Here is a 12,669-nt window from a genome sequence, read left to right as displayed (position 1 = left end):
GGGAGGGTTTGGATGCTTCAGTTGAAAATGAAAAGAGAATGTAGAGAGGAGGTTATCTATCTAATTTTGCAATGAGAAAGCAATGGTACTGATAGATGTAATGGTACAGAAAAGTTTTTATGCTTGGTCAGCTAAATACTATCCTTCTGCAACTACTTGATAAGGAAAATTTACGAGGCCATGCATTTTGCCTTGCTTCTGTTTTTTTTCTTTCCATCATTTAGTAGCATGAACAACGATACTATTCCCTTCATATAACTGCATTGTCATGTCCTTTTTCTCCTTCTCTTTATCACCATTTATCTCTCCACCAATTTCTTCGTCAAACTTAATTGGCTTCATCTCGTTATTTTTCCCCCAAAGTACTCCATACAGTCCCAAAACTATCAAAACTGACCCTACGACCCTGAAAGTTTTCCAGAACACACACATTTTGATTTAGTTAATAGGATCAATGGTAATATAATGAGAGGTGCTTCAATATATATACTCTAATAACTTACGTTCCGATGTAGATTTTCTCTTGAAGCAAAGCCCAGCTGAGAATGGCCACAATCACTAGCAATAAGGGATTGAATACAGAAACATACAAAGGACCCTTTCTTTCTATACACCATGACATTAGACAGTATGCTAATGCAGTACACACCACTCCCTGCAATTTATATGTAAAAGAGTTAATTAATTAGTCCATTTTTGGAATACTGTGAACAATATTCAGGAATTCTAGAAGATGTATCTGATGTAAAATAGTGTATTTAACTTGTGTAAATAAATTTTGCACTGTTACGCAATTTATCTTTGTTGTAGCAGGTGAATCTGCCTTATTTTTCAAATAACTACTATTCCACTTTCATGTACTTATCTTTTAAATGATGTACTTGATATTGGAAAAATTCTATAACGCTATTAATTGATATAAAGAAAGTTAAATTTTATAGTAATAATTTAGGAGGATATACCGCATAAATAGCAGAGACAGCTCTGATGCTATGGCTCAAGGACCAATCAGATAGATTATGATCAAAGCAAAAGCCAATGATCAAACACTGAAAACTGGCCATTAGACACATCAATGCTGAACTAGAATAGGGAGCTGCATAATCCATGCTTACTCTTGCCTGAGCATCAACATATCAAAATAGAGACAAATAAACTTCAATAAATAGCACTAGTATAATATATAAGAGGTAGGTAAACTAGAATATAAAATATGATAATAGCACACCTGAAGGATGGACCAAACTCCCCAAGAAATAGCACTAACTATGAGGAGAAAAGGTCCTAACATGAAATTTCCATGGTTGGTACTGCTTTTGTTTTCTGTCATGTCTTGTGCATATTTCCAGTGGATGTTTGGTTGATCAATTGGAACTACAGATCCGTGGTAAAATGACAATAACATAGCACCTCCTACACATAATATGGTTCCTAGCATCTTTGCTTGCCCTGCTTTTGTCCCAAGTCCCACTCTTTCAAGTCTGCCGAAACCAAATATATATACTTATAATTAAAGAACTAGAGTTAAAAACTATTACTAGCAGTAGATTTAAGCTACAAACACTGATACAGCAAAAAAAAAAAAATTAAAAAAAAATTTACACGAGTTGGTGTAGTTAAATATATTAAAACAGGTGAGAGATGATAGTTAGAACGAATGATTACCCAAAAGGGATAGCTAGAAGGAAAGTGACTGCTGGGGTTAGATTTGACAAAGCACAAGCAATAGTTGGAGTGGTATTCTTGAGGCCAACGAAGTATGTGATCTGGTTCATACTTACCCTGCAAAATTTATCGAGAGCTTTCGTCAGTAATTCAAAGGAAAATTGAGCAACTAGAAAAGGTTGAAGAAGGAAAACAAAAGACTGCGGACTCACCCAAAAATAGAGCACAAGAAGATCTGGAAAAAGATAGAGGGAGTCAACTTTGGCCTTGTTTTCCTGCACAAAAACCCACTTCAGAGATCAAATAAGAAGATAAAACTCATTCACGCTTTTGTCTAAGTACATTAATACGTAACGTAGAAAAAAAAATGTTAGAGAAGACTAGTAGTAGTAGTAGTAGTAGATGAGAATTCCCTTACCGTGAAAATTTGATCATTTTACGTGAAGGTGAAATGTCAAATGACAAATTTGTATAACTAAGTTAGTACTATTGTTTATACTATATCAGTTTCCCCGCGATATGTGGTTATACTTTTGCTAAATTAGTTGATCTCGTACAAGTAAACAACTACATCTTTGAGAATGAGAAAGTAAGTTCTTTTATCATTTTTTTAAGTGTAGAAGTCATGTGGTGTGCAAGTTTATACATGCTAAGAGTAGGTAAATAGTTTCCAGCAAGGTATAATTTGAGGTTTCCGTAATTCTCCAATTGATCATTCATAAAATAATCTGGATTTTTTTGTCCCATTTTATTTCTCTTACGCAAGGGCAGCTTATCAGCCTGCTAAAAGTATTTAGTGGGATAACTAAAAGATACTGCGGAAAAAAGATACACGCCGTTTTTAAAAAAATAAATAAATAATGAATAATATTTTAACAAAAAAGCAAAGACTAAAAAGTCTAGGAGCTGCCAAATTATTAGAAGAAGCAAGAATGAAAGTAGTGAAGCCATGACAATTTCGTGAACCCTTGCATGGTTCCAAGAACTAAAAAAGTAACCGATCGATAACCCAACCAGTGCATGAAAATGTCAGAGAGAATTAACCAACCAAAGCATGCTAAATAAAGTAATGAGTAAAAGATTACTGTACGATGCATGCAATCAAGCTTTGAAAAATATTGAAAAAAGAGTTTGAGAAAGAAAATGGAAAGCCATATATAATTGGTGTGTGCAGTAGTTTACAGACTGTAGGTTTTAATTTATGATGTCGCACCTTTCCAAGAAATAAGCGAAGGGTGCAATAGAAATGGTGGCAAATATTTGCCTGTAAGCCACATGAACAAAAGGGTTCATCCCTGAATCCATGGCAAGTTTTGAAATAATATTCATGCCCGCATAACCTAACTGCACAATCACCATTGTCAAGAAAGGCAACAAGTCATGACTTGCCATTAATAATATTTTTTCCTTCTTCCTCCAAATTCACAACTTCTTGAGAACAAGAAGAATGAGAAATGGAGAAAGAAGACAAATAGCTAGCTAGTAATAAAAGAAAGAAAAGAGGCTTTATAAAGAGACTAGAAATGAGAGAGAAAGAAAGGGTTTTCTTTTGGTGATATTTATACAAGAAAGATCTAGAGGGCAGGAGGGTCTATTTTTGTGAAGCTCAAGAAATGACCTGTATAATGGGAAAAAGAGACTAAGGGGGAAAAAACCAAAGTACAACCGTCAATAGGAAGGGGTTTCTTGTAGGACATGGATAGCTTATTTTCATGCATAGAACTTGCCATTAAATTCTTGCATAAGATCAAGAATATTGAGGAGATAAAGTAGCTTTCAGTTAATCTTTAGTGATTGCCAGCTTTGGCCTCTTTTGCAGAAGCTTGCAGCAACCAAATTTCTATTTACATTTTGCCATGTCACCTTCGACAAAAGCATTTTGTGTATGTCACCAAAGCATGGACTTATTTGACGGTTTCATTTCAATTTGGTTTGGACTTGTATTTCAATTTAATTTATCTCATATGCACCAGGTAATGTAAAGAAAAATATGGTATTCCATCCGTTCCGGTTTACGTGAACCTATTTCTTTTTTGGTCTATTTCAAAAAGAATGACCTCTTTTTAAATTTGGAAACAATTTAGTTTAAACTTTTAATTCTACCCTTAATGAGAAGCTTTTATAACCATATAAATACTCTGAACCCCCTTTTAACTTGTTTAGGACCACAAATTCGAAAAGTCTTCATTTTTTCTTAAACTTCGCGTCTAATCAAACAAGTTCACATTAATTGGAACGGATGGAGTATTAAGTATAATATAATATGTGTATAGCAAGTTGCCTATTATATATTTTTAGATTACTAATTGCACTTATTATGAACACTGATACGTTATTTTTTAACCGACTCAATAATTTTTACTCTCATGTATAGAGGTTAGACTCATATAATAATTGTTATACAATTGGTTGTTTTTGTCTTCAAGAATCATAGGAATGAATATATTGTCTTATTGATAAAAGGAATTAGTAAAAATTTCTCTTTCTTTTTCTTGATAGAGTTTATATTGAATAATTTTACTGGATGATATAATTTACGCCACCGTTATAGATGAAGAGAGCTCACGCATTTCTTAGGGGGTTAGAAACTTAGAATCGTGGGTTATTGTACACGTTTCTTTTCAATCATTCATGGAAGGTAGACAATGTCACGAGAGGTTAGCACATTGATGCGAGATCCACGTTCGAAACGAACTAAAGTTAACAATTTCCTCTTTGGGAAGAAGTATTAAGAGAACAAGACTATCGATTATAGAGTATTTGCAAACAGAACAATTGTACATACGTAACAATCTAAAGATACATTTATAATACACTACTATTTTGAAAGACGGAGCTACAAGCCATGACGTTTTGTAATTGGGTGCGTATAAAGTGCGAGCTGTAAGCTTATGAATTTTTTATTTTATATTTGAAAGTTAAAACAAGTTTAATACAGATTAAAGTATAAAAAATATTACATAATATAAAAAAATAATAATGTATACTAAGATTAATTTAAACATTGTATATGCGCAAAACAGTATTATAGGTTACCAAATATTTAATTGTAGAATCATCTGTAACATTAATCCATCCCACAATTTGAATCAACCGATTCATTGAATAACTCTTAAGTAAACTATTAAACTAATAAGAGCTGTATCGTCTAACTTCACTCAAAAATGAAACTTGGATATTTATAGAAGCTAAATAGAAATTATTTTCGAATTTGATCATTTCTTAGATTCTGTTGAATTGTATCGGCTCCAATTTCGATTTTAAAGCGAACAATTTTGATTTAGTTATTGATATAAGGAAAAGGAAAGTAAGTAAAGTAAACAAAAAAATTCTTCTTTTTATTTGAACCCACCCGATCAAAAGAGAAAATGTTGAGGTGCACGAGGGTGGATCGTCCAATGTAGGAGTGGCGAACGGGCGGGTCGGGTATGAGCGGGTCAAAATGGGTAATTTAAAAAAACGGATAAATTATCCGACCCGACGCGTATTTGAGACGGATAAAAACGGGCTTATCCGGCGGATAATATAGATATCCATATTATCCATGGCTTTTTAAATATGATAACTTATGAGAGAATTCCTAGTCTTCCAAACTTGAGGAACTCCAATTTGAGGCTTTACAAATGTAAAAGTTAAACACATTAGTTATCCATTGGATATCCATTTGGTTAACCGCATTTTCTAAGTGGATAATATAATTCTTTATCCATATTCGACCCGTTTTTAAATTGTTCATTATCCAACCCATTTTTAATGGATAATACGGGTGGATAACTATTTTGTTTTAACCATTTTGCTCACCTCTAGTCCAATGCGTAAAGCGTGCCTCGAACACTCTTGGATATATGGGACGGGAAAACCTAAAGAAATCACTAATTTTTTTATTTTAATAATTAAAAGCCACCTTCAAGGTGGGAACATAAGTGGATTCAGAATTTAAATTTTGTAGGTTCAATTTTTAATATTTTAATATTGAACATATTATATTTGTAAAGTTATAAGTTCATATTTACTAATTATTATAACTTTATTAACTTTTACCACATATATTTATGTCTCATGTTCAAATTAGTGGATTCAAATGAATCCGGTAATATAAGGGTGGATCTGCCCCTAGTGAGATCTTCACAAAATCATTTTACTCAGTTCAAATTGTGATTGATCACGTGAGATCATTTCTCACGGCCCCAATAACTGAATCGGAGCGTTTAGAGACTAGTACTCTCTTAAAGTGAAATTTTCGTTATGAAATTAATCTATGGTGATCTTAGTAAATCTATGATGATCTTAGTAAACATGCAATAGCATAGCGATAAGTGTCATTATTGTTACCCTGACTTTGATCACTTAAATTATAAATATATAAATTTTAAGTTGAAAAAAAGAAAAAAAGACATTGTACTGTACTTTACACTCTGTTTGGATCATTGTACTCTGTCGTTTTATAATGTATTGTATTGTATTGTATCGTATCGTATCGTTTTATAAATACAATATTTAGATAGATTGTATTGTTCGTTATTGTTAAATAATATTTTGTTGTTTGTTTTAACTGTATCGTACTGTACTGTAACTGATAAGTTTACTAAAATACCCTTAATTATTTAAATATTAAATTTATCAAAAATTATGCATAAAATAATTTTACAAAATAAAACAAAAGAAGGCAAAACACCTTAAGAAAATAGAACAAAGGAGCGAGACAGAAGAAGGCAAAACAAATGAGCACATCTAATTAGAATTGAGTTAAAAGTAAATTAGGAAAAAATAAAACAGAAGGCGGCAAAACACCTTTAACGTTGGCGGTAGAAGTTCTGGAAAAAAATTAAGTAGGATTAGGTTGGAGATTTGGAGTTAAAATAGAAAAAAAAAAAAAAAGGAAAAGGATAAAATAGAATTGCGGAGTAATAACTTAGTGCATAGTTGGAAAGAAAAGAAGGAAACAATCCCACCACACCAAATCGGTTGTTTCAAAAAAGGAGACTTTTCATTGTTCCGGAACAATGAATTTAATAATACAATACAATCAATTTTAATGAAACAATCAAAACAAACATCATTTTGAGATGACAATACAATAGGATACAACGGGGAACAACCATCCAAACAAGCTGTTAGTTGGTGATCCGGTAAAGGGATTGTTCTCTCGTGTGAACTACCCTTTGAAATAAAAAGGCAGCTTAGATTGTTTGTTCTTATCATCACTTAATTCTACTAAAACTAAAAGAGGGCACGTAAACTGCAGCCACGAAATTAAATTCAATCTGTTCCACCATGCAATAATTAGAGCTAATAATTGTTGTGTAACATACTATACAACAATATAATTTGAGAAATTTAATACGAAATCACATTTCCGTAAAACACATCGACCAAAGAAATAAATTAAACCATGCCATAGTAATATATATACCTATGATCATATTATTGGATAATTTATTTGGGACGCAACAATCAAATGACAAGCAAAAGCACGTAGAAGTAGAGCTAAGAAATGGGACCCTTCTCCTAGCTATTTCCAACCCTTCTTCGAGGGCAACAATTCTGGGAATGTTTTATGATAAGATCGAAACTCTGACTTTGAATCCAACCCGTGACTCAGCTTCCATTCTGCGTTTCGCTTTTGTTTACGTTTCTTGATTTTATCTTTCTTATTATGATTATGGTCTACATTTTCTTTACTTAATTATAGCAGTTTCTGTTAATTTTCTTTCAGGATCTCTTTATTACTTCTCCATCTAAGCTTATTAAGCAAATGCAAAATTAATAGCTTGTTTGGTCAGACTTTTTTTTGGTCAAATTTTTTAAGTGCTTTATTCAAAGTGAAAGTGTTTGGCCAAACTTTTAAAAGGAAAAAAGTACTTTTGAATATAAGTATAAATAACTTTTTAAAAGTAAAAATAAATAACTTCTTCTCAAAAGTAATTTTTGAAAAGTACTTTTGATAAAAATACACTTGTAACAATTTCTCCAACTAAACCAGTTCAAATCATTAAAAAAATAGACAATATAAGCTCAATAAAACATTACCCACTCAATTCTAACCACGTATAAGTAATGAATGTTCAATTTTCTATATCACATATTTTATTAGTTTTGAATTTTTACTTGTTAAGTAATATTTTTGAAATTAGGTCAAAATATAAATTGTGGTCTTAAAGATAGGGGTGTTCGTCAGTCGATATTGCACGGTATTTAAATATTTCGGTTCGGTGTTTTTGGTATTTGGTTTCTTAAAATGCTATACTAATACCGTACCTAATTAAATTCGGTATGTTTCTATTTTTCTCCTTTCGATTCCGGTTTATTCGGTTCGTTACTTCGGTTTGAATACTAACTAGTGCATTGAGCCTTAAACTGTAATATTCTTAATTAAAGTACAATGAAAATGTGTGTCGACAAAAGTTGTCCAAAACCAGCAAATATCAGCCCATAGATAGAAAACTATACATAAAGGAATAAATTGATAATTAGAAATGTCTTCTTACTTGTTTAGAGTTAATTGATAAACTTAGAGAAAAAAAAAGAAGTAAAATTTTACATTTTTTATATTTATGTTATAATTAATAATATGTGTATTATGTAATGTAATATATATTTCGGTACGGTATAGTATTTCATTTTAAAATGCCAAATATCATACCTAATACCAATATTTTTAAAAAATTAAACAAAAAACTATACCGAATACATCGAATACCAAATACTAAATTTTTTAATTTCGATACAATAATTCGATATTTAGCAAATTATACACAACCCAACTTAAAAGATGTCCGCCCAGCGTTTTTTCGCTGCCTAATTTCTGGGCAACTTTCCTAGTTTGGGTTTTTCCATTTTAAGGCCCGTTTGACTTCTATTTTAAAGCACATTCATTTGCATCAGCAATATGTTATAGGGAAGGCCCATTCATGTCTAATCGCTGGGGCTTTTGCATCTATACTTCTTTTTTGTGTCATAATTGAAGTTATATCCATTTTATAAAAAAATTTATAAGTCTACCTACTTTACGATCAACTTCAAACGTAACGGGCCTGAAGTTAAAAAAAAATTAATCTGAAGTGCAATGCACTTAAGGCCAATTAAGTCTAAAGTGCAAAATTTACACTTAAGATGCACTTAAGGCCAAATAGGTCTGGAGTGCAATAAATATTTTCATGCACTTAAGGTCAGAGAGGTCTGAAGTGAAAAAATTGCACTTCAACTATACTTAAGGCCAAATAGTTCTAAAGTGCAACCAATGGTTTCATGCACTTAAGGCCAAAAAATCTGAAGTGAAAAAATTGCACTTCAGATGCACTAAAGCCAAATAGGTTTGAAGTGCAACCAATGGTTTCACGCACTTAAGGCCAAATAGGTTTGACGTGCAACCAACGTTTTCATGCACTTAAGGCCAAATAAGTCTGAAGTGAAAATTGCCAAAAACAGAAATTTGTTCTTCGAATTTTAACAATCTAATATACAATTTAACACCTAAATCTACTCCAAATGAGCTCAAATTTGAAACGTAACCTCCAAATATCATCAAGAATGAATCCCAATCATCAATTTGTCAAAACAACAATAAATCTAACGAACCCATTTTGCAATTAAGAAAAAGAAGAAGAAGAACCCCAAGCAATAGTAAAAAATAAAGCGTCACAGCAGCTCACCACTATAAAATATCATAAACTACCTTAAATATATCACAAACGCCATATAAAATTACTGTCCGAAGAAGAAGAATAAGCAGAAGAAAAAAGAGGAGAAAAAGAACTGAAGTTGTTTAAACTTGGATACTAAATAAAATAAAAAATTTAAAATGAAGGCATAAGTTAAATGGAGGCAATGAAATAGGACGCTTCCAACTAATGCTTGATATGCTCGATTCGATGCCCAATTTCGGTAGCATGATCCATGTGACTTCATCTGTACTCTCGTTTGTCCAAACATGACCTGAATTATTGGCGGACCCATATACCAACAACTACAACTGTTTAAGTTTAACTTTCTGAAAATGTAATCAACTAATGAAAGCCGCCTAAAACTTAAATAGGGAACAATCACGTGTAGGTAATTAGCAAAACTATTCATAAAGTATTCAAATAAAATTTTATATTTACGGTCAGATTTCTCTATAATAACATTATATATAACAACACTTTATTATAAAAGTCAAGTTTTTCGGAACCAATTTTTATGTTATGTTATAATATATGTTCTCTACAACAGCACTTTGCTATAACATTTAAAAATATTAGGAACAAACGAGACTGTTATAGAGAGGTTTAAGTGTATAAATTGAATATTCACCCGGTCCATTAATGAGTGCACACATGTCTTTCTTGTTAGAAAACTGTTTATTTATCCAATAACAAAGCTCCCATCCTTCTCGTTGCACGTGTCTTTCTATATAGTTCTTCCCTAATTATTTGTATCTCTAAAGACTCACTCTTATAGCCGGTCATCACTATATATACACAGTCATCAATGGCGAAGTCAGAAATTTTATTTAGGGTGTTTAAATTTGAAATAAGTAAAAAAAAAAGATCGATAAAGAGTATTCAATATATGTTATATAGCATTAAAATACTATATTTTACTTATATATACATTGTAATTTTTCGACGAAGGTTTGTCAGTTGACCACCCTTAGGGCCAAGTACCTTCGCCCCTGACAGTCACCTTTCACACCCTAACCTCATTCTTCTCTATTTAAACGAAGTATACAACATATATAGTAATGTAACTATAGTTTCCTACAAATTAAATCTCCTTTTTCTTGTTTGAGGAATTGTTGATTGGAAAAAATGGGGAAAGATTCATTGCCATTCTTTCTGATGGTGATGGTGCAATTAGGTGGTGCTGGCACGGCTATCATATCAAAGCTTGTTATGGATGAAGGAATGGACCCTTTTGTTCACTTGTCTTATCGCCAGATTTTTGCCACCATTTCTATTGCACCCTTTGCTTACTTCTTCGAGAGGTAATCTTACGTACTCAAACCCTATGCAAATATATGTTTCTAATATATATCCTGATTTCTGCAGTTCCTTCTTTTAGTTCTCGTAAAATATTTCTTCACGATATATTGAGATCAAGTAGAAGTAATTCCTCTGTTATTTATGGTCTTTCCATTTGTTAGGCACTCAAGACCTCAAAATACAGTTTTACCTTTTCTTACTGCATTTTTTATAAGATAAGTATACACAAGGTTGACGACACATATATACCTATTTCATTCTAGCTATGTAATTTGAAATCTAGTCTTCTGTCTAAAACTGTTCGTTTATCGGTGTTTCGTGAACATTTCATCTCTCTCCATAGCATCTGCTAGAGGTGGCAAAATGGTTAAAAGAAAACAGTTATACACCCATATTATCCATCAAAAAATGGGTTGGATAATGAACCATTTAAAAACGGGTCGAATATGGATAAAAAACCATATTATCCACTTAGAAAATGGTTAACCAAATTGGATAACCAATCTCAAAATATAGATTAAGATGAATCCAATGTTTTACTCTAAGAATTGATAAGCTAAGGGTTGAAAGTAGTATCCGCACATATATTAGCTAGTTACAGTTTGTAACACTTGTTATGTAGTTTCTAAATATAATAAAGGAGGTTTTATCCTGAAATTTCTATATTTAAATTCACACCAAATTTAAATAAGAAAATTCTCAGACTTCTAATCTTTTTTGAGACAATAGTCAGATTTCAGCACATGCATACAGCCGCGCATACACACAGCCACATGCAAGAAGTATAAAAATATAGCTTGTATCAACTTTTCTTTTCAATTTGACATCAAATAAATATTAATATATTCGACGTTCATAAAATAAAAGTAAATAAATGATCTCTTATAATTAAATAGAACAAAATAATCCTACAAAAATATTTTATATTTAATTACGATATCCTAGAAAATCATAAAAACTTAAATAATATTTACGATGAATCATAAAATTGAACCTCACGAACAATAGAGTATTCTACTCATATACATTAGTATATGTATCAAAGCAAAGGGATTTGGTGACAAGAAACTTTTATTAAAGGGAGTTTCTCTTTTCATTCTATGGTTCCCAATGACATATCAAATTAGTGCAGTATATTTAAGAAGCTTTTCGAGTAATGCTCTTTTTTTCGTTCTTTTTTAAATTAAAGTCTGCTTTATGGTGGCGTTGAGTCACCTCCCTACCAGTTTTAATTTTTCATATTTTACCAATAATAAAAAGCATGTGTATACTAGATTATATTATCAAACCTGTGCCCAATAATATTACTTTCTTTTTCCCCAATATAATGTTCATTGCTAGACTGAAGATTTTTGTCCCATTACAGGAAAACAAGACCTAAATTGACACCCTCTGCACTTTTCCTAATCTTTTTGTGTTCTATTTTCGGGTAAGAAATCACTTCCCACCCTTTATTCCTTCTTTTACATGGTTAAATCTTTGAATCAAATTACAACAACAACAACAACAAACCCAGTATGTTCCCACCAGGTGGGGTCTGGGGAGGGTAGTGATCTGTACGTAGACCTTACCCCTATACCTAACAGATAGAGAAGCTGTTTCCAATAGACTCTCGGCTCAGGAAGGGTAATAAGAAAAATAGGAAAGCAAGAAAGGAAGAAAGAGGGAAGAGAAAAGAAAAAGGGACAACAGAATAAGTAGTACCAAATAACAACAATAGAAAATACAATACCTGAGGCGAGTTTGAGAAGAGGTCGAGGTAGGTCTAAGAAAAACTGGGGAGAGGTGATTAGACAGGACATGGCGATGATTCAGCTTACTGAGGACATGACCCTTGATAGTAGGGTGTGGAGGTCGAGGATTAAGGTAGAAGGTTAGTGGGTAGTTTTTAGTTGCTCACTGATAGTCTTAGTAGCACGCATGTCCCTTTATATTCTTAGATTTTTATTACAAAGGTTCCATCGGAACAATTATTTATTTCAGTTCAGGGTTCCTCGTCTCTTTTTTTTTTTTTTGAAAAAGAATAAACGGGGGGGGGGGG

General features: G+C 32.1%; 2 protein-coding genes across 3 annotated transcripts in view; one reads left to right on the top strand and one right to left on the bottom strand.

Moving 5' to 3' along the window:
• Positions 1-52: 52 nt before the first annotated feature.
• On the bottom strand, positions 53-3,197 carry LOC109211204 (WAT1-related protein At1g09380). Its single transcript, XM_019374705.1, has 7 exons — positions 2,879-3,197; positions 1,878-1,940; positions 1,666-1,782; positions 1,229-1,481; positions 963-1,121; positions 504-655; positions 53-406 (listed from the first exon to the last, which is right to left on the bottom strand). Exons 1-7 carry the CDS (start codon positions 3,055-3,057, stop codon positions 217-219), a joined length of 1,113 nt encoding a protein of 370 aa, XP_019230250.1. The 5' UTR covers positions 3,058-3,197; the 3' UTR covers positions 53-216.
• Positions 3,198-10,307: 7,110 nt separating this feature from the next.
• The window catches only part of LOC109211207 (WAT1-related protein At1g09380-like), a 4,334-nt gene continuing 1,972 nt past the window's right edge, over positions 10,308-12,669 (top strand). The window contains exons 1-2 of one of the 2 annotated variants that reach the window (XM_019374709.1): positions 10,309-10,630; positions 11,995-12,057. In XM_019374709.1, the coding sequence (XP_019230254.1) occupies positions 10,455-10,630; positions 11,995-12,057 (239 nt within the window). In that variant the 5' untranslated portion in view covers positions 10,309-10,454. Of the gene's footprint in view, positions 10,631-11,994; positions 12,058-12,669 lie in introns of both variants that reach the window. The other variant, XM_019374710.1, reaches the window with a different exon arrangement.

Source organism: Nicotiana attenuata, unplaced genomic scaffold (genome assembly GCF_001879085.1).
Source record: "Nicotiana attenuata strain UT unplaced genomic scaffold, NIATTr2, whole genome shotgun sequence".
Classification (NCBI taxonomy): Eukaryota; Viridiplantae; Streptophyta; class Magnoliopsida; order Solanales; family Solanaceae; genus Nicotiana; species Nicotiana attenuata.
This window is presented reverse-complemented; position numbering and strand designations above follow the sequence as displayed.

Excerpts from the sequence above, each read along its gene's own strand:
- LOC109211204 (XM_019374705.1), bottom strand. The coding sequence starts at position 3,057 with ATGGCAAGTCATGACTTGTTGCCTTTCTTGACAATGGTGATTGTGCAG. Across the intron at positions 1,941-2,878 it reads TTCGCTTATTTCTTGGAAAG|GAAAACAAGGCCAAAGTTGA; the intron begins GTGCGACATCAT and ends GTTTTTGTGCAG. Across the intron at positions 656-962 it reads CTGTCTCTGCTATTTATGCG|GGAGTGGTGTGTACTGCATT; the intron begins GTATATCCTCCT and ends TATAAATTGCAG.